Source organism: Echeneis naucrates, chromosome 17 (genome assembly GCF_900963305.1).
Source record: "Echeneis naucrates chromosome 17, fEcheNa1.1, whole genome shotgun sequence".
NCBI lineage: Eukaryota > Metazoa > Chordata > Actinopteri > Carangiformes > Echeneidae > Echeneis > Echeneis naucrates.
The window spans coordinates 18193304-18215933 of NC_042527.1; the positions used below are offsets into that span (position 1 = coordinate 18193304).

General features: G+C 44.4%; 1 protein-coding gene across 3 annotated transcripts in view; it reads right to left on the reverse strand.

Moving 5' to 3' along the window:
* Window positions 1-22630, reverse strand: part of st6galnac5a (ST6 (alpha-N-acetyl-neuraminyl-2,3-beta-galactosyl-1,3)-N-acetylgalactosaminide alpha-2,6-sialyltransferase 5a) — a 38513-nt gene that overhangs the window by 11390 nt on the left and 4493 nt on the right. For all 3 annotated transcript variants that reach the window (XR_003841930.1, XM_029524696.1, XM_029524695.1), the window contains one exon: window positions 4084-4496. Coding sequence is in view for 2 of the 3 variants with exons in the window: in XM_029524696.1 (XP_029380556.1) it covers window positions 4084-4496 (413 nt within the window). In the remaining variant the exon portion in view is untranslated. The remainder of the gene's footprint in view (window positions 1-4083; window positions 4497-22630) is intronic.

Sequence of the window (22630 nt, forward strand, 5' to 3'; positions counted from 1 at the left end):
CAGCTGGAATTCAAATGGGAGATGGTAAATGTAGTCTACTTTATCTTCTGTTTGTGTTAAATATGACGTAGATTTCGGACAAAGCTGTCGTTTTGTTTTGGTTTTTTTGTTTCTCTCTCACTGTTTGCTGGAGAAATGTGCGTACAAACGGTCAGCTCCTTCTGTGTGTCTGTGTTTCCAAACCTCTGGCATCAATCCCTCCTCCACGCTGAGTGACAGTGAGATGAATGGTAACGTTGCACCTTTGTGCAACTTTCATCTTTATTAGAGTCATGCAACAAACAACGGTGCCGATCCAAAGTGGTGCTACTGCAGCTGAAGTGCAGATTTCTCATTTTCTTTTACGGCAGGAGTCAGGTTGTCTGGTACATGTTGATTTGTTGTGATATGCAAACACAGCCACTGGGCTTTAATTTGACAACAGCCCCCTGACTCCACACACACACACACACACACTCACGCATACAGATACACACACGCCTTGTGCAAATTAGAAAACTTGTAAAGTTCAAAGCGCAGCTTTTAGCCATCCACCACAGAGTGCTGGATGTGTGGAGGTCTTAGTCAGGAGGCATACCGCTAATCTCACTTAAGAAGTCTTCTTCATTTCATTGTTTATGAACATGCTGATGAATAATGTGGTGTGAAATGTCAAGCTCTTAGCTTCAATGGCTGTCTTTTAAAAGGACTCGGGGAAAAGGTTTATTCCTGTGAAGGGGAACGCAGCTGTTTCCTTCTGTTTGCAGTTTGGGTCTGTAAAATTGAGTAAAAGCAATTGTGTGATGAATAGTTTAATTGTGTGTTGATCTTTGAGCCTTGAAATCTTTATTATTTTTATTTTTTTTATGAAAAAAGGTGAGATTATATTGAACGCTGGCATTCATAAAAGAAAAAAGACGAGTGCTTTTAAAATAACAACAATAGAAGAGAACAACTCATTCAAGCCGGTTGAGAAAAACATCATCTCACTCAGAAGAACATATAGTCTGCAGCTTTAATTAAAAACAGAAGCTGATGATATCTTGTTGAGCTAACGGCTGATATGAAAAATGTCTCACGATGAATAAATGAATGAGCCCGATGTATATTCATTTGCATTTTCTTTTCATGCCTCCTTCCTTTGAAACACCTCCAGGTAGATCCCGTTTAAGGTTTCTAGCAGACGTGTTCAATAATGTTTAGAGGTAGTTCGATGTTTACTTTGTTGTTTGTATTGATTTTTAATTAAGGCACATTTTGGTCTAAGGCCATCTGTATCTTCGTCACAGCCACGGTGCTTTCAGTCAGATCACAGCTGCCGTTCCAGATAATCTTTTTTTTTTTTTTTTTTCCCCCCCGTTACGTTCTTCAAGTCCTAAGCAGCCTTGACCCTTGTTTGGAATCTCTTTTCATGCATATTTTTTCTGCTAATACATCTTCTCTGATGTTTCCTCCTCCGCTGGGGAAGAAACATCATGTTCCAGTTTGCTTTTTATTCTCTTTTATTCTCTTTTGTCGAGTATTCCAGCATTCTCTCATGGTGGTTGTCGGGCCCTTGAGCATTTCATCACATCTGGAAATTTATTACATCAACAGGAAAAATGGAAAACAGGCCTTTTTTATTTTAGCGCTAAGAAAAACAGAAGTTGTTCAAATTCTTGTCTGATTGGCTGTGGCTGCTTTTTCTCGCTTCAGTGGAAGTTTGAGTCACCACCCTCATTTGCTTTAATTTTGTGGTTTCTCCTGATAACTTTGTTGCACCTGACTGAACAACAAATGATACTTTATTAGTTTTTAAAATCTTCTTCTTTTTTTTTCCTGCACACGTTGTCTGCCCTTCAGCCTGAGTGAAGGTCTCACCATCCTGGATAACATACAGTATGCAGATGACAGCCTGGCCTTAAATTTTCATTTCTCAATCAGTGAGAAGAAACTCCAGCTTTGGTAAATCCAGATTCATTTCTTCTGCTGAAGATTTTGCCCACTTGACCTGCTGAGGCTTCTGTTTCCTCTACTTTGACCTTTTTTCTTCCTTATATTTATTTTTATCACTTCCATTCTCTTCCCCCAGCAGGTACATTTTCTGTTAAAGGGATCAACCTTATAATGTTTTGCTAAGTGAATGACGTCTTGCCACCTGGCCAGCAACCCACACACTAAATTTCAGCAAAGTGTAGCACAGAGGAACTGTTAGTGATGCTAATAAAGCATTACAGGAACATAAAACACTGGATATATAAAAAAACTGTTGTTCCAAATGCTAATTTCCTGTTAATCACCAGTTGAGGCTCATTCCAGCTTTGTAATTTAACAGAGGATGCAAGGGGATCAGTTTTTTTCACTGCTCCGCTGCTGGTGTGATTAAAATGGGCATATGTGGCATCATCCCACACCATCTTAATTACCTTTCCTGAAATGGCACAACCCATAATTACAATTACAGGCTTGCAGGGTTGCCGATCATGCAGTTGATTATCCAGAAAAACTCCTAGCAATACTGCTCTCCCACAGGATCCCAACTGGTGTGACTAAAGGACAGATTTTATCATTGAAGCAAAATATCGTTATTTCATACCGGTACGGAACATTTTCCAGGCCAGTCGCTTCCTTTAAACTTTTATCTGACATAATAAAAATACAAAACCAATATATCTAAGGAACTAATACCTTCTTCTCCTCCTACACATCCCACTGCAGAAATGGCTGAAAATAAGCCTGCCAAATGTTAATGCTGGGCACGGCAATGGATGAAAAACAGTCAATAAGAGCAGTGACAGGGGACGCCTGCTCACTGTAAACATTTACCACGACTGTAGGGACAGAATCTGAAGGATGGATGTTTGAGCTATTCGCCAAATCCTCCACTCTGCAATTTCTCCCCTGACATCTATCTCAAGCTGCAGTCAGATTCAATCTCTAGTGACACCCGATACAAAGGCTCAGACAAAGAGCAAAGACGAACAGCGCGTGTGTGTGTGTGGTGTTGTTTTCATTAAGCATTAATGCCTGCAGGACTGAGAACCCGGCTCGGACTCATTCAATTTCACTTCTTTAACGCTGTTGAGCTGGAGCGAAGGTGCTGCAGCCGCAGGAGCTCAGAGCGGTGTTTACTACGCCATCTGCACTTCACAGGCAGGCAGAGCAGAGTTGCTCCTTTTTTTTTTTCTTTGGGGGGGGGTTTAATCACCTGACCTTGACAGACGTCTTCATATAAGAAACAAACAAAATTCACATCACACGCGACATCCAAGGATTACCTTCTAATGGTGTTTGAGCTTGACTTTCAAAGGCGACGCAGACATTTTTGACAGCCAGCTTCTTTATCGGGCTTCTAAAATTAAAAACTGAATTGACAGCATGTGTGAGTAAGAGTGAATGATATGGATGCATTTAGGGAGAGAAATATTTAAAGAGCCAGTTAACCACAAAGCACCTGAATTAATAAAATGAGAATAACAGTCAGTTTACATTTACAAGACATTTACTCATATGGAAGATGACTTTATATATACAACTCTCGTTCTCCAGCATTATTTTGCTGTGTGACATCGGCATTCAGCTAACGATCGGACCTCCTGTTCAGGGTTTCATATGTCCAGTTGGTACACGCTGAAACTGTTCAGGGAAAGTGCCACCTACCTGGTCGGGTAATTAATAATATTAAAAGATTATATTGAAGTAACTGCAGTAGAAGTGTTGCAAAGTATTTAAGTGTATTTGCTCCAAATGTTTTTGAGGTACTTGAAGTACTTTATTCTTCTGCCCTGCTACACTGAACTTTCTTCTTGGCTACGTTTATTTGACAGTTTTAGTTTAACAAGGTGGATGCTATAAGGACCGTAACTCTTCAGTTCATTGAGCTGCACGTCTGCACTCAAACTGCATTTCTTTTCTCCCCGGAGAAAAACTTAACCCACCTGACTGTCATGTTATAATTCACACTCCAGTCTGACAGCCGGAGGATTTTCTGTGTCTGTGCACCAGAATTGGTCCAGATGTGGAAGCACCACTACGTTTGTTCATGCAGAACGACTTCTCTCCAGAATTACGTCCTCATGTAATTCAGACTCTTTTTCGTTGAGACGGGCACGACAACACGCTCACCTGTCCTTGCCGGTCTCCTTCTTGAAGAGCTCATCGAACTGCAGCATCTTCTGCCAGGAGATGATGTAGACTTTGAGTTTGGGCAGAACCTGGTTCATCAGCCTCAGGTTGTTGTAGACGAGGCCCTTTCCGTCTCGCCTCATGTAGTTGCTGGGTCCCCAGAATATGAACACCGTGTCCTGGCTGGCGTTGAGCAACTCGTGGCGGCTCCTCAGCACCCTCTGCATGCTGGAGTGAGCGATCACGCGAAGGGAGGTGCGGCGGCCGACGTCACGGGCGTAACCTCTGGCGGTGGGGGCATCGTTCATGCGGATGACGCACTCGGCCCTGTCGATCTCTTCCCCCCGGCCGCCTCCGATGAGGTGACCCGAGCTGGTCACAAGGGCGCAGGTCTGGCAGTGCATCCTCAGAGGCTGATTGATGGAGACAGGAGCGGAAAAAAAACATGGATGAAGTAAACATTTTTTTCCTTTTTACAAATGAGCATCCAAATATTTGCCGGCCTCGTTCCTTTTCCTCCCCCTTTGTGGAGGCGCCGGCAGCAGAAATTTTCTGTTGGTTTATCTCGATATCTATGATAAAAACTACAAACTTTTTTTCAGAAGTCAAAATGGTATGAAAGAACTGTTTTATACAGAATATGCAAAGCAGACAGAAATGCACACCTAAGGGAACTTTGGTAAAAAGCTTTTCTGCGTGTTTGAGGCAGAAAATGCTTTGTTGACAAATAGGGAGCGACAGAGCCGCCCGGGTGTGTGTAGCTTGTCATATTGCTTTGCGATTGGTAGGAACCCCGGGGTGTTACAAAAGCTTCACCTTAAATCTTTCTCCCACTTAGACATAACAGAGAAACCTCTGCTCAACTCAAACACTAATGTTGCGATGCATATTAAATATTCAACCATGAAGTATTTCTCTGAAAAGATCCTGAGCTCTTTATTAGGAACAGCAAACAAACAGAGTCAGCTCCTCTTTTCTGTGTGGCTTTAATTCCACAACGTGTTGGAGATTCGCATCCTTCCTGCGGGATTTGATTGTCAGCTGCACCATCCGTGCCGCCATCCAAACCATGGACGGAGGCGCGGTGTTTGAAAGTTGTGTCGATTCGGTTCTTCTTCCCACAGAAGTCGGACCGTTGTTGTGTCACCTCCCAGCTCCTCTGCTGCTCTCTGGTTCTATTCTGAACAGAAACTCTGACTGCACTCAGCATCAGGCCACAAAGCCTCTGAGTTCACATTTTCCCTTTTCTGAGCTTTAAAGTGAACATTAACTGCAGCTCTTGACCTCAGTGAGTGTATTTGATAGGAATTTTGTGAAGGCTAATAAAATCATCCTGCCGATAACGCGGTGCTCTGTGTGTGTGTGTGTGTGTGTGTGTGATGAGTCGGTGCTAATCATAACTTTTTGTCATACTGGTGACTGAAAATTTATCATCAAGCAAACAAACAACATCAGAATGACACGTCGCTGCCGCAGCCACAAAGATGATTGACTGAACCTGCCGACAGTTTTCGATCGTTTATATAAATGATCAAGCAAATATGTTAAAACTTTCAGATTCCGGCTTCATCATGTAGCTTTCTGTGACAGTAAAATTTAGTATTTTCGACTACTTGAATGGAGCAGATAAACTGGATATTAGAGGAGTAAGAAATAAATGAATGAGTTTCACTTCTTTGTATCTAATCTGTGGGATCAGAGTTCAGTAATATCAGAGCACACGTTTCCTCCAAATCCAACATGGCCTCTGTGATGGAAGTGTCCTGTCTGTGTGCGCAGCCTCTTTTTCCTTGCAGCTTTCTCATTTGAAGCTGTGCATGCACATAAATCATTAATGTGGACCTATTTGTATATGTTAAGCTCTCTCAGCGAGTTGATGGTGTGCGTGTGAGAGAGGTTGCTTGGCGTGTAATTTGTATATATGCATGTGGGTGTGCCTGGGATTTTCCTTCGCCTGCACTGAAACTCAATGACGTGCACAGCAGAACTGGAGAGCCCTCTAATGTGCTCTGAAATATCTCCCAGAAAGAAATATGGAGGTTATTTACATACTTGCAGCCATAACAAATTTCCATTTTTGTGGCATTAACAAGAACAAATGATTATGGCTGGATGTGTGTGAGGGTGTGGAGGATTTGTTTGGGGCGGGGGGTGGGGGGGTGGAGTGTCATTATCATCTTCATCTGCTGACTTTGACTTAGTGGCAGATTAGCAAGCAGAGCAGGCTCATCTGGTTAACGAGACTTCAAGGATGAGGGTGGGGGGAAGGAAGATGGATGAAGAAGAGATGGGGAAGAAAAGGCAGGCAGGGAGGAGAAAAGAGGAGTGATCAAAACAAAGATGGGGAAAGAGATATGGAGACAGTGAGAGCCACACTGGTGCCAAAGTGTTTGATGAACTGTTGAGATAATGAGGTCCTGGCGGTCTACAACATCACCAGCAGCAGCATCCATCCACCCCCCCCCCCTGCACTTCCTTCTCTCACCTGGCAGCACTTTGACAGCCAATCTGGCTACAGAGCTACGGCATCAGTGGAGCAGGTCAGAAATCCCATTTTCACCCAGACCCCCTTTTCTCTCTCTCCTTCTGTTTCACAGAGAATCTAAGTGGGCCTCTCTCGGCCAGAATTGGCCTCTTCAGGGAGCTTGGTCAGACTATTACCGAGAAATAGGCGGGATGGTTTGGACAAGGCTCTCCATTTCAGCCAGAATTACACGACCCTTTCAATATGGCTGCTTGGGCAAAGGCAATGGAGTTGGAGTAAACAGGAGTCTAGCTCAGAACTGGCTGTTTCCCGACTCCCTAAAAAACTGAGAATTTATCCCGAACAAAATCAGAGCAGACCCCCAGTGAAACTCGTGCTGTGCTCAATAATTCATGCGATAAATGGTTTATAATTCAAGACACATCCATCGAAATTGCTGGCTTTGTTCCTGAAAATGACGGAACAAAAACACACCTTTGATCATAATTAAAAGATTCACCATGGCTGAACTATGAGGGCTTCTTTTTTTTTTTCAAAGTGTATTTCATTACTTTCTTGTTACAAACCCTGATCAAAGCTGAGATCAGTGATGTAACCCCAGTGATTTCTCTGACTAAATAATTTATTGTGCAAACTGTTCGGCGTCTTTGTCTCACTGCAGGTGTAAAGATAGAAATGAGACAGACGGGTTTTTGTTCAGGATGACGACAAGGTTGTTAACTCAAAATTCATTATGCGTCTCCTTTAGCATGCGACGCGTTTATGGATTTAAGAAGTTCCAAAGCTTCCGCCTTAGCGGTTAGTGTGGTTGCCTCACAACAAGCTTTCCCCCCCGCCGTCCAAAGACAACATGTTTGGGTTAACTGGTGACGCTGAATTGTCTGTAGGTCTGAGTGTGAGTGGTTGTTGGTCTCTGTCTCTGTGTGTTGGCCCTGTGATGGGCCGGCGACCTGTCCAAGGTTGTCAGTTGTCAGTTGTTGCATTTTACGTGTCACTGCAGCGTAGAATTGTGCATTTCATTGCATTTTTCTTTCAAATAGATGAAATGAGAAGCACTTAAGTTCTTTCCCCCTTGAAGGAGAGATTTTAAAGAATTCGATCAACTGACATCACAGTTGCTCTTCGGAAAAAGACAGAAAGTTCTCGAATCAAATGTTCTGCCCTGTTTTGTTAAATAATTCCATCTGTACACAACTCCACCACTTTTATGACAGAGGCCTTTCTGAAGTGAGTGGGTTTCTCAAGGACCAAGACTGTGATGAATCTCTGCTCTGATGAAACCACGATGGAGTTGTTTGGCCTCCGTTCTATAGAAGAGTAAGTGACAACAACAGTAATCGGGGGAGGGACCTGATGTGAACATCAGAGGATGTCTGAGGAGACGTGAACCTTTCTCCCATTTCCATGCAGGATCTCTGCTGGTCGGAGAGAACGACCGTCGTCTCTCTCCCCTAATTGTTCCGTTTAGGCCAGCGGCCGGCTCCAAATTTCTTCCAATTTACAGTGAACGGAGGTCACTGTGTTCTTGGGAGTTTCTAGTGCAGCAGCTTTGCTCAGCAGTGACACCTTGGAAAGGTGGCCGCTCATTAAGCTAACCTTATAAATACCTGCAGCGGAACATCTAAACGGCCTATGCCAGTTTTTCCTCAGTCTGAATAACTTCTGAATTCATCTGTAGAGCTGTTTAAAATTAGCTCACAGAGCAGAATCATTTGTCATCTCAGTGAGATTTTCAGAGGGATGAGGCGTGACCTTGTCCCACTTGTGGCAAACACCAGGAGTCTGTCCTGGTTTCATTAAGCTCCTCCGTCCGTCCACTGTGGCCTAGTAAGAGTACAAAAACGCCGACATGCAGACGGGAAGCAGCCGCGTCACACCTCCGCTCCGTGTGGAGGCGACGCAGGCGAAGGAGGCCGCCATCCTCCATTTCCTCATTCATGCGCCACCGGAGACCTCTGCTTCCAGAGAGCCCATCTTTCACAGCGCTGTGCGAAGCGACGCTATCTGCCCACCGCTCATCCCGCCTGACTTCCTGACCGCGGCGGGGATTAACCTTGAGCTGCGGTGGAAGGGATGAAAGGGGAGAGGGGGAGTTCGGTCCGAGACCACCTGGGGAGGAAGTATCCTTGAGAGCAGAGGGACACCAAAGCAAGATGTCGTCTTGTAACAAGGTTTTGGTGTTTTTTATTCTGCCAGCTCAGAGCAAATGTTCAGTTCCTCCGGTGTTACCAAAGCTGCTTTAGACGTCACGTGTGAGTGAAAAGGAACATTTTTCTGAGGGACATGTGGCAGCAGTGTATAATTAAAAAAAAAAAAAAAAAAAGACTCGAAGCCATAGAGGATTCATGTAATGACACATTATTTCTATGTGAATGTAAATGGAAAATATTGTGCTTGATTTGCTTTGTGGTCAGCACTCAGAGCTCTTCAGTGCCCGTGGTTAACAGGGTAATAATCGGTGGTTAGAACTCACATTGGTCTTTAGGGGGTGTGAAATCAGCTTTAATTTCTCATTGATCCCCCCCCACCCCCGGCCCAAAGCACCACCAACCCTCTCTGCTCCAACCGGTGCTCTCCCTGGAGGAAAGGCATACACACCGCAGCGGGCCATCACGCCTGATGTATGCCATACCTCCTCCGTGCAGAGAAATAGCATTTGAGTGTTGTTATTGATTTCTTGTGGGCAAATGTGGAGGGAAGAGGGATCGAGCGAGGGCTTAGTGAGGAAGCCGGGCCTTCACAGATCTGAAATGGAGGATATGGCCAGTAAATGTGAGCATTGAGAGGCGGCAATCATCGAGCCCAGCAGGATGCTGTCTGGCCTGCTCATCTCACCCAGAGATACCGCAACAGAGCATTTTCAAGCCCATCCGGGCTGACCTTTAGGCTTGTCAAAGATGCCTTTGCTTTCTATATCTTCCTCAGATCCAAGGCTTCTTTGTAACGCCAGAAATTAACAGCGGTTTGAAGCCAGCCGCTTAAAAATGGAAAAAGAAAGAGAAATTTGGAATATCTGCTACGTCCTACGTTCCTGAATGTGTTGCAGCTTTTGCCTTACATTGCTCCTTGATGACTGCATTTACGTGAAGACAGAAAATAAGGAGCAGCACAACATGTGAGCACTTAAAAGAGATACAGCTTTGACAGCAGCAACATGAGACGGGCCTGTCTTTTGTGACTCAGTGGCATTGTGCTTTCATTACGTTTCACCGTTATTACTTCATATGCTGGTTGATAAGTCTGGCTTGGCTCATTAGTGACTTTCCTGTCAACATATTCATGTTGTTCTAGGCATGGTGATCCTGAGGGGATTAAGAATTATTTCATAACAGATGCCATGACTACCCCTCCTATAGCTGTGATATTTAACACCAAAGCACGAACGTCAGCCTCATGGTGGAGCTCGAGGAAAATTCATCAGATCGTCGTTAGCAGGTATGCTTCGGAAAAACCTCGAATATCTGTAAATCCTGAGCAGTCAAAAAAATAAAAAGCTGAATAAAACACAACACTTATTATCAGGAAATGGAGCCCCAGTCTCCTAACAGCGGTGTAAAGTAAAAACACATCTGATAGGGATGAATTGTGTTTATTTTCGCTATGGACATTTTTTTTTTTTTTTATCATCCAGGAAAACTGCCAATGAAAAAGACCCTGAAAAAAAAAATATCCGAAATTAAATAAAGAGACAAAAATGCCTCGTAAACTAAATTGGAGTAATGCTAATTTCTGCTCCCAGCTGACTGTGAGAAAGCAAAATGTGGAATTTATGACATGATTATGATTAAAAGGAAAAGAACGTCAGGGGACACGGAGGAAGAAATCCAAGGATTAAAGAAATGAGCATTAAAGGAGCGAACGAACAGAGAATTAACAAAGTGATGACGGCAAAGAAAGAAATGATGGGAGGGGCGGAAAGAGGAAGACAGCAAAGTAGAGTAAAGTCTCAGCAGCTGGAGGCAACAACGGGGAGAATGGTGTGTTCAAATTTAGCAGAAAAGACAGTTTATTTAGAGGACAATCAAGCCCGCTTCTGTTGTGTTGATGAGCACGAGCACGCACAGAAAGACGTGCACGCTATGTGACTGCAGGGCAGAGTCGGTGGAAGGGGGCTTATTTGGAGCTGTTTGTCCAGCATGCACATTTGGCTGGTCATTAAAGAGAGCCAGGGTGGGAAACAGGCACGGCTGAGAGCTAATGAAGACGAGGAAGAGGAGGAGGAGGAGGAAGGAAGGAGAGGAGGGAGTGGATATCGGAACAGGGGCAATTAGGGATTCCAGCGGTCAGCAGTCATAGTCCAGGTTGACAGCTCCTGCTGCTCTGAAGCTTTGGTCTTAATTAGGGCAGAGTTTTCTGTGAGCACCTTGAAAAGAAGAGCTTTGATGGAGGGCAATTATCTACACACACACACCAAAAAAACAGCCTCTGACCCAAAAAGAAGATGAAGCCTCGTTGCTGGGGGTTTAAGTTGGGTTTTTTTTTTTCTTCCTCCTCCTTCTGCTTTTTTTGGATAAGTGACATGGGGGATGATCTTGTTAGGAGGGCACTGGTTGAAACAAGAGCTGATATCATCCACGGTGTTTGAAGGAGAGGGGAGAGTGTCAGTAAAGCTCTGATCTTCAAAGCGAGTAAGGGTGTAAAGAGGGCTCTTCACTGAGTGTGTGTCTGCCGTACATGTGAGGGACACAGAGAGAGACTCAGACACAGGAGCTAATAATTTAATGTGTCTGTGTGCACGTTTGTGATCAAAGTAAAAGTGTGCGGCTGCTGGAGAGGGATGCAACAGTTTAGAGGACATCAAAATGAGCCTCTCTCCTTCTCTGACACAACACACACAGACCAAAAAACACAACGCCGCACAATACATCTGTCACTCTTTAACTTCCACTGCGACCAACCAGTCGGATAAAGAAAAACATGAAATAGACAAAGACAAAGACAAGGACGTGAATAATTCAGCAGAGCCATGACAAGTGTGACCCAGAACGCCATGCTGTTTTTTTTTCCTCAGTGATAACGGAGCAGATAGACCTGATGATAGAAAACCGCCTGAGTGAGTACCAAACAATGACTGGGCACAAAGTTGTAAAAAAAAAACAAACAAAACACCCGTCCGCTCATGAAAAGTTGGTCAACAACTGGGAGCTAGCTCAAGCTGTCAAATAAACCGATCGATGTCTGAAGCTGGGAATGCTGTTTTTCTCCCAGTGAGGTGCCCAGAGACGGTTTGATGACAAGCCCTAAATCAACCAAACGCAGAAAGCCAGAGTTTTGAATCTTACTTCAGAGGGAACAGATGAAACAATGGCTCCTCTCAGAGAACACCATTTTTGATTGCTGACAATCCTCTGGCGCAGTGTGTGATTTAATACAATGGAGAAACAAGGCATAAATAAAGCGAGGGTAGGTTTACAGCTTTCAGAGCCGGACATCTGAAGGATTAAGATAATGGTGAGGGGAGAGCCTCCATGTGATCCCTGTCACAGCACAGTCAAGCGTCGTGCGTGTGGACTGCACCATTTATGTGTTAAAGCACTTAAAGGGGCCTGTGCATTTGTTTTTTCTGACACGTGGCCTCTCAGGGTTATGCAAACACTGATATAACAGTCATATATTCAAATAAACACTTTCCCGTTAATGCTGAGTCAGGAACTTTTGTACTACGACATGTATGCTTAAACACACGTAGAGTTTTTCATTCATATTTTTCTAGCAGATGCCAATGCATCAAATCAAATGAATCTGATCAAAGCCACACATCTCCAAAAACAGCTCAGTCAGTTCAGTCATCCTATCCACGAAGGGGCCCCGGACAAGGGGCCCTTTCTGTATGGAGTTTGCTTAAACTTGTCCAAAGACTTGAAGCTCTGAATTACCTAATGGCGTGAGTGTGAGAATGACACTTTGATGAAATGAAGCAGCCTTAGCGTGCTCAGCACCAAGCTGTCGCATCGTTTCTTTGGCACTTTGTCGGAAAACGTTGAGGACAGCGATCCAGCGGTGCGCTGAAATCCATTTTGATGCCGAAGCTATTATTATTGTGTTCACCCGCATTGAATCCACAGCCTGATATCCTTCCACACTCCCCGTGCTGCCTCCCCAATCAAACATGCTCTTGTATCCCCAACACCGCTGCAGTTCATGTGTAGGTCGACTGCCCCGAGGGCAAGACTCTGGGTCATTAAACCTTAACTTTCCTCAGCAGCTGCATGAAAAGGTGAAAAGAACAATCCTGCGCCTTGTTCCTCTCTCACTCTTTTCTCCCAGATAAAAAAAGTCGGCCCCCTCCTTGTCTTCTCGCTTGCCTCATCTGGTGCGGGTGACCCCGAGCAGAGAACAAACGGCTGCTCTCGCTGTGAGTTTCTATTAGTATGAGCAGCTGGAGAGGAAGACTGCATCCAGGCAGCCCAACGTGTCAAGCCAGTGGGAGTGTGGAGACAATCGGGTTGCAGACTGTTACAGCACACACTCCCTTGCCTTAATTGGCTCCGTGTCAGACTGCTAGCTGCTGGTGCAGAGTGTCCAATGATGCAGCCGTTGCTTGTCCCTATAACCTCCACCCGGACAGAAGAAGTGCAAACTGCCGCTGCGAAGACCGCACATGTACATCCCTGTAGGAGTGATTGCTTTGGCACGAATACAAAAGATGAGTTGCAATTTACCAGGTCAAAGAAGCTCTCTTTCTTACACACCTTTCTTTCCCCCCCTCGCTCCAAAATTACAGCAGGAGGTGGCAAGCAAAAGAAGATGGAGGAGGAAAAATGCCCGGAGGAAATGACAGGAGGACATTAGGAAGAGAGAGAGGGAGGGAGAAAGATGTGCAAAAGACAAAGAGGAAGAGGGGAAGTGGAGGGGGCGAGCGACGGGGGGGGGGGCAAAATGAAAGGCAAACTTATAGAGATGAAAAACAGGAAGATGATAAAGGAGTGGCTGTCAGAGGAAGAAGCACTTTGGAGACCAGGAAATGTAGGGCAGGACCTTCAGAGGGATTTCATGGGAAGGAAACACACTCCTCTTCTTCACAGCTGCACCAGAGTTATCATATCTGAGTTGGACTTCGTTCAGCTTGGCAAACAGCATTAAAAACATCTGCAAGGTTTCCCTTCCTGGGCGTGTCCAGGCGCATTGGGTCTGTTGTGTGTTTGATGAGATTTCACATTGAAGTGAGTTCACGACGGCCATCATCGGCACTCCGCTCATCGATCCAGCGGGCTGATATGTTCCGTAATCCTCTCAGCTCAGTTGGAGCGATAGGGATGGATACTGGTGGTAAACAATGGAGCGAATCGATAACAAGAAGATGATCTTCCTCAGAGAAGTCCGGACGAGAGCGACGACTTGGAAGAGATGTCTGAGAGGAAAAGTGTGTGCTGCCATTGCACTTTCACGTCACGTTCGTCGCTGCACAGCAAAAGTCCCTTTTCTACATGAGATACAGCGAGCTGAAAATGAAACTGAAAGATAAAAGGTGCAGCATAATCCTTGCGCAAGCCAAATATATACATGGGTAGGGACAGCAGGGAAGGAATTTGAATACGGCACTCAAGACGAACTGCTAACCATCAAACTCAAGATGACAAGTTTGCTGTGAACAAGAGCAAACAGACAATTTTCTCACCAGTGCGAAAACTTCGTTCAGGCTTGAGACTGGCTGTTAAATCTTGGAGTGCCAGTGTAATAAATCCCGTCAAGCTAAATCCCAAGGGAGCAATTACGGTTGTGTTCTCACAATATAACAACAAGCCTGAGAAAAACAAAAAAGAGACATCAATAATACATCAGCAATACTACTGGCTCTCTGTCGGGGAAAGCTGCGTTTCCCTTTGAAAACATTTTCAATAGTAAATATTCTAGTTGGAGTGAGCGCATTATCTGTTGGACCGCAGCATGATGAGAGACAGTAACCAAAAATGGTGTTTGTGTCTGAGAGTGTATGAAACACCAGCTGCCAGTTACAACAGCCATCCAGCAGAAAGCGTCTGCTGAGAGGCAGCAGATTTCATGTGACGGTGTGTTTATGAGCGTTAATGTCCGTGTGAGCAGTAAAGTTCAGTAAGTCCCTTTAATCAAAAGCTACACTTCAGTATAATTAGCAGCCATTTTTGTCTTTACTTGAATATTTACGTCTGCGCTACTTCATGCTTCTGCATGAGGAGAAGAAGGGAAAAAATAAAAAATAAAAAAAAAGGTGAAATCCCAAAAACGTCGGTCCAGCCAAAATGAGTCGAGGCAAAAAAGACAGACCAAAAAAAAAAAAAAACCATCTGTAGATCAGTGAAGAGACTTCCTCAAAAACAAACACAGAACACGTCTGATCAGTGGTTCAATCAAACCTGACTAAAATTAGCACCGACTGCTATTTATGACGCAGTTTCCACTCCTAATATTCGCGTATCAGCAGTAGATGGAACTGCAGAGTTTCTGGGAATCCATTTCAAACTGGAGACCGGATTAATGAGCTATTAGCTGTTCCCCAAACGTCTTCACTCAATGATCACAGAAGTGAAAGTATGTACTGTTTTTTTTTAAAAAAGCTAAGGCTAGGGGGAAAAGAACTTTCATTTTTCATCTTTCCTTAATCATCTCGCAGCCCCTCAGATTTGTCCGGTGGCTCTCTGGAATGACCCGCCAACCGCAAAGTTTACAAAACTAACAAGATCAAAATGTGGCTCACACTCTGAAAACAGTCTAATAATGTTATTTACAATCATTTCTTGGCTGCAGAGCAAATACAGTAAAAAATATAATAATAATATCTGTTTAATTGTTTAAAATTACAGTGTAACCAGAGAACTTTTTTTTTTTTTTGGCTGCTGCTTTCACAGAGACACAGACTTTTAATAGGAAAGTGCTAATGAAATGAATCACAATGCTAATGTGTAGTGCCAAAGTAATGCCTATTCATTTTCTTAATGGACACGGACCTGAGCTCTGATAATGGCCCGACTGGTGATTAGGAACATGCGGTTGAGCTTCACAGCAAACGAAATCATTCCTGCCAGCAACTCACTGTCTCACATCAATAAATGACTGGAGGTTTTTCTTTCAGCTTTTCACCAAGGTGATGAGCCTCCCCCACAAACACGGGGCTCATTAGTCTAATCCTGAGTGGATTCTGTCTAGCAGGAATTCATAAAGACACAAACAATGTGTGCATGGTAACAGCTTTCTGTCGGCGAGGCGCTTCCACACGGTTTTATCCCCTAATGAGCTCTGATCAGCCCCGTTCACTTTCCAACGCTTTAGGGAAGGTGAAGGTTTGCGTCGCCGCAGTGCTGGAGGAAGCAATCAGGATTTTTCCATTCAGAGTATAAACGCCAACACAACAATGACAACAACAACAACAACGGGAAAGAAGTCCAGTGACGCTCAAATAAATAACGCTACAAAAGCTCGCCCCTAAACAAAACGGCAACGATGCCTGTGAAAGATGTGTTATCGCAGTCGCAGTTAAAAACATTTAGTCCAACATGGGGTTGGCAGCCCCGTGAAATGCCACGAGATTAATTCGAGGGGTTGTGCAGTGATTAATTTTTTAATAACATTGCTTCTTTGTGGAACTGTGAAACTGAGCAGCTGCTAACAGAAGCCAAACAGGGTGAAAACTGCCGCTTTGATTTATAATGATCTTTTCATGGAGCCAAATATTCTAAATGTAATTGAATCGAAAAGGCCAAGCAGAGGGGGAAAAAAAAAAAAACATCTCCACCAGAATGAAAAAGTTAAATTTCAACCCACACATAAACAAATGAAAATTCAAAACTGCCAAAACAAGTGAAGTTTTCCATCATGGGATGATTTTCCACGATTTTCCAAGACAAATCAAGCCAAGAGCAGCAGATTAAACCTTTGGTGTGGATCTCTGATATAAAACTGTAAAGTACGAAATTAATAATTATTAATCTGACCCCGCAAGACAGAAAATGAGTTCTTCCTTTATTGAAAAATTAAAACACTTATTACAGACGATGAACTCTCCGTATCCTTAAACTTGTTCCACTCTGTTCGCCTTTTCATTTTTTTTTTTTTTTTTACTGGCGCATGTAAAAACTGGATCATGTGAAATCACCTCGTGTAAAAAGACCGTGTGCTGTAGATTTAATAGACAGAACTTCTGTCCTCGGCAGTCAGATAGTGTTATATGTGTTTGAGTCAAATGTACGAGAGAAGAAGAGGAAGTGCGGTGAATACTGTTCCTCTGTTGTTATTCACCGAGCGGCTGACCATCGCTATCATCATCATCATCATCAGCATCATCCGATGTGTTCTTAATGAGACGATGACTCACACTGATTGCTAGTCGAGGAAACTGAAAATGGACGTATAGTCTTCTGCCAGCTGTCCACTTTTCCTTCTTCTTATACGGCAAATTCATGGCGAGTGTTTTTAGCATTTGAACCCCCCCCACACCCCCCAATTTCAAAACTTTCCTCCCCGCTCGGCGTTTCATGTTTGTGTTTCAAGGACAACGTGGAGGGAAAGCGTTTATTCGGGGGAGCACGTCAAGCCTCCATCAGCCAAAGTAAAGAAACCTCATTCATATAGTGGCACTTGTTTATTCCGACAGATAACTGCTGGTTTGAAATGAGGCAGAAGTTTTACTCGCCTCGAAACAATCTCTAAACAAGGCCCGCTGCGTTCCACAGATATTTGATCTGTGGAACGAGAGATTCAAATGCAGCACCGAACGTTTAAGAAGGAAATCATCTCGGCTGATTTCTTGTCTCTGGCATTCAATTTATTTCATTACAAAAAGTTAGAGCGGCTTTTTAAGCGTAGCCGGCCTGCTAGCTCAAAGTCTCACATGATTTTCCTGCTATTATCTGAGAGCGTATGCATCCATTGATTTTGCAACGAGGCTGTTGAGCTACAATTTAGTCACTCTGTTTGCCAAAGGTGAATATTCGCCGCGCCGCACATCACTACGACTGAAAACATAGTGAGGACTTACCAGCAACTTTTTCCCCTGTGCAGGCCTGAAGCACTTTCTGAAGGTTATCCGACTCAAACATACTTCCCACTTACTGTATGTGCCTTTGGACTGAGCATTCATATTAATCTCGTAATCTCTTCTTGGATCATTGGCAAACGCTGTGGTCCTCTTTCTTTCTTGTACATCAGTTGTCTTTTTTTTTTCCTTCCCCCACAGCCATCTAGAAATTTTCGAATTAAATTGACTGAAGCAGTGAAACTGTGATGAAGATTTTAGCATGATTAAGTACAATGAACAATAATATCCATTTTGGAACGGTAGGAAAATGAATCAGAAAGCCGTGTTTTGATGAGATTATGCTGAGGCTGTGACGGTTACAGCACATCGGCCACGCTCTGTGCCTCCCTGCCAAAATCAATTTAGTCGTACTGACAATTGTGGAAACTCTCAGTGTTGACCTATATGTCAGTGTGACCCACTTGCTGCTGCCGCTTGTCCAAAATCTCCAAAACCGCCCAGAACTATCTGATGCTGTAGAGACAGTATAAACGTTGTGATCTCTCTGGGATCGAGTGAGTGACACCTACGTGGCATTTATCCCCCTAATGTTAATACTCCGGCTTTAGCTTTCTTCAACAAACAGCCGCAGTGACTGACAAACGTACAGAGAGAAACAAAGCTCTGGATATTGTGTCTTTTGTCGGAGAAGTGACAGATCGACCCTCCGTGTTTCTGAACCACAGCAGGAGATCCCTCTACACGTGCTCTAAACGCCCATCACCATTAAAACCATGAGAACCAACAAAGGTACCGAGTTTGGAATTTATACTTTTCATTTCATCCTCCTGCTCCCGAGAAACAGGGACTTTAAATGAACTTCAGCTGTGAAACGTTTTCCAAAAGTGCCAATCTATGTCAAAGTCCCAGAAAATATTCATGCTTCACATAAACTAAAAAAAAAAAAAAAAAAAAAAAAATCCATAAAATCCAGATTTTATGAGTATAGTTTATGATCTGAATGTGGCATCAGTGCTCGTTTGCAGCATCCTATATGCTGTTGAAAAACTGAACATTACAGCCTTCTTGTGTAGAGGATTTATTTCAGGGCTGCTGTGTTAGTCCGGATTCATTTTAGCAAGGTGGACCTAATAAACTGCTAATTGAGCGTACGTATAATATCTACCAGTGAAGAACATCGTCCCAGAGCTGGCTGAGCTGTTGTGTTAAAACAGACAAACCACAAACCAACACACATGGATGAGCTGCATGGCGTACATTACTGCTTGTGTCACCACATCAAAAAGCAGCCTTGACGGGCCGCTATCTGTCACGGCCATCTTTTCACAAAGTTCCTGGAATGTGCAACACGTCCGGTAAAGCATCTTGCTTTAAGTAACAACATCTCATCAGATCTTTTTTCCACGTCTGACAGCGATCCAGCCACCTGACGGGAGGCATGAAACGGCTAAAGCGGCTGGCGGTCCTCCTCACAAGTGCTGATTATGATGGTGAAGCAGCCGGATTGGGGCGAAGCTGTGATTGACTGTGCGGAGGAGAGTTCGAGCTTCCTTTGTGATACTTAGCGAACAACTGTGCAGAAACAGAGACCACAAGTTGTGTATGCCTCATCTATGGCGGCCAGCTGTTTCACTCCGCCTTCCAGACAGGCGATTGAAATGAACGTAAAAAGCAAGTGGCATAAAAGTGACGTGCTGGTCCGCCGCCACTCAGGACAGTTTCAGAACGCCTTAAACAGATTCACAGAACACAGAGCTCTCATCAATCCTGTAATTGGCCTTTAGTCCGCCTTGTGCAGAAGCACCTGCACTCCTCCGTCCAGCCATCCTGTGTCCATCAGGGTCACGTGGAGAGGCTGGAGCCGGGCCAGGACGGGGTCCACCCTGGACCAACGCCAGGAGACGAACACCCAATCGCACCTACGGGCGATTTAGAGCCGCCTATTAACCTGAACATGGATGTTTGTTCTGTAGGAGGAAGACGGAGAACCTGGAGGGAACCTTTCTACTGTCCCACCGTGCCGCCATCATCAGAAATCATTCCCCACGAGGTAAGACGAACTACAGTATCTGCCTCACCGATGATGATTTGGGTTCCCACGATAGCACGCGCTGTTGAATGAGCCTGAGTTAATGAGACCAGCTCTGGGATCAGATAGCTCATCAGCAGATGAGGAGGAAGACCAAATAACCTCCGACGGATCACCATGACACCGTCTTCTCACTGAAGAGGTGGGCGGGTGGATGACGGCACGTACATCAAAGTCAGCTCCACAATCGGATCATTTCCACAGAAGGCAGCTGCTGCTGGGCAGACAGATTTAATGTGTCATCAGCGAACGCTACAAACTGACAGAAGGCTCTTTCTTTCTGGTCATCAGGGCTTGTCTGCAACTTTTACTCTGTCACATCTTGTTTTACATGAAAACTTTGCTGAGTTTAATACAACTCTGCTCCCCGTTTGCTGCAACCGGGGAAAAGGAGCACATTGTTTTGGCAAACCAACAATTCTTCATAATTAATGACAATGGCACCCAATATGTTCCTAACTGGGGTCGGTGGGTGGCTCAGTGCATACGGACGGAGATTACGGCACAATGCAGGAACAGTTTGATCATCCTTCTCTCCCACCATGGACGACATGCTCATTAATCACTCCTAAAGAGTGAATAATGTAGCCATCCTTGTGTGTGTGTGTGTGTGTATGTGTGTGTGTGTGTGAGAGAGCAGCCAGAGGAAGGAAAAGCAAAGAAATGGAGTTTTATTCCGATTCTGCCTGCCAGTCGTCTCGTATTCGCTCTCAGTGGCGTGGAAGGCAGCGGCAGCGGTCCACCATCTATCTCCTGATGCTGTGCAAAGCGGTATCATCCGTTTCTCGTAGTTTAACCTTTTCAGATCCTTCACAGATCTCTCGGGGTCCAAATAAGGAGAGAGCCCCACGGGCTGCAGCTTCCCAAGCACCAAAGGTTAAAACACGGAGAAGCATGAAATCACCATTCAACTCAAGACACGTGCCCAAAGAAATTTCCCTCCACTTCCTTTATGTTGGAAATGTGTGACTTCGCCAGTGTTTCCCTAACCACAGAATGCCAAAAGGCACGGAGTGTGAGATTACTCCATCGAGGGAATGCTTATCGAAGAGGCAGCGGGTCCCCCGTCGCCTCCCTCCTTCATCCATAATTGCTTTCCGGGCCTGCACTGGAAAAAGCCTGAAGCTGTGTTATATTTGGAGGGAGCAGAATGCTCTGGAGATAAGTTGAAATCCAAGACTATACCCCAATTGGGACGGCTGAGATATAACAAAACTGCCATTCTCTTCTCTTCAGTCAAAACTGAGCATTTTCAGTATTCTAACAAGGTCTCTGCACAAAAATAGTGGTTATCTGTCAGGAATGTTTTGTACAGTTCTCGCTACAAAACACAAAGACCTCACACACACAGGCGTAGACCGCGCCTCAAACTCCACAAACACCGTTAGTTGGCAAATGACTACAGAGTCCTCGGCCATAACGGCCTAATTGAGGAGTTTTCTTTCTCGCCATCAGCTGGCTGACTCCGCTGCAAAATCCTAATGAACGGTGAAAAATGGTTTTGTTGCTCGGAGTCAGCCACAGAGAATGTGGCTTTCGGATATGAAATATTAAACATTGCACTTTTCCAGCTGTCATTGAAGATGTGGCTGGGAGAGAGATGCCTTGTCATGTCTCCTTCGTTCTCCTTCCTTCATGCCTTCCAGCAAAGCGTACGCAGTCAGAGAGTATTTCCAGCCCAGATATGTCTAAAAACTGACCCTGTCCAGAGTTCGGATGGAGGAATCCGCTTTGTAAATATCTTGTGCTCCATCTGAGAGGAGTTGTCTGGAGCTCTTTCTGGATTTTTACTTTCTTTGAGTGGTGAGAATATCTCCAAGGATCTCTGTTTTACAAAATTGATCTAAGTGATGGCGACTTTCCATCTGGGGTCACTGAGAGGTCAAATTTCTGATGTTGCATATAACAGGACCCGTCGTCGCCTCGCAGCCGGGAGGCTCTGGGTTCTGTGTGGAGCTTTAACGGGCTTCCTTCCAGTCTAAAGACATAATAAAAACATATTCCTTCACTCGTCCCCCTAACATAACACAGTCAGCGGTGGAGTTGCATCATGGATGCAGGCAACCTAATTAAATATAATATTGCTGATTGCTGATTTATTTATTTTTTTTACTGTGATGTAAAACCTGTGAAGTATTGCTTTGAGAGCAGTCTCGTTTTGTTAAGAAGCCAAAAGTTTAACCTGTAATCATACGAAAAAAAAAAAAAAATTCATTCATTCCTCTCCTCTCAGTGACATCAGGCTGGCCCTCCTGTCTGATAAGGCGCCTCGCTCTCGTCTGCACAGGAATCTCCTCCGTTACGTCGCCCCCACCTGACTTGCAGGATATCAGTTAGGAATCTGCATGATTCTGGTGTCAGGGAGGCAATCAAAGGGAGATGGTTACACTTTCCCATCCTCACGTCTCCGCAGAGAGACAGGGGAGAGTGGCTTCCCCTCCTCCTCCTCCACGAGAAAATAAAAAGCGGGATTGAGCGAGAAGAAGTGAAACCCAATGGGATTTCATTCTCTATCTTTCACTTGTGTCTGCTGCTGCTGCCTCCTACTTTCCTCTCTTGGCTCATTCTCTCAGGCTGAACCTTTCCTCAGTCCTATATTCTCTTTTATCTCTCTCTCCATCCTCACCCTTTCTTAGTTTTGTCCTCGTCTCTCATTCTCTTTGCCCTTACTCAATAAGAGTTTCTTTGCCTTTTCATCTCTGCCCAAAGTTTCTTTCTTTGCTTCCTTATCCCGGCCCTCTCCTCCACAGTTCGGTCCAAAGCTGCTGCGCAGATGGAAATAAATCATCGCTTTATCCTGACCTACATCAAACATGCTGCATTGGAAATAAATGCTAAGTAGGATCTAATGGATTTGAGATGTATAATTGATAATATACAAAAAAATATATATATTTTTCAACTTTGGTTCATAACCTGACAGGGCTGGTGAAACATTTTCTGTTTTGTTGTTCTCAGAAATGTTTCGGCAACTCGGCCAAAAGCCTGCCGGAAATGAACAGACTTCAAAATGATTTTTGGG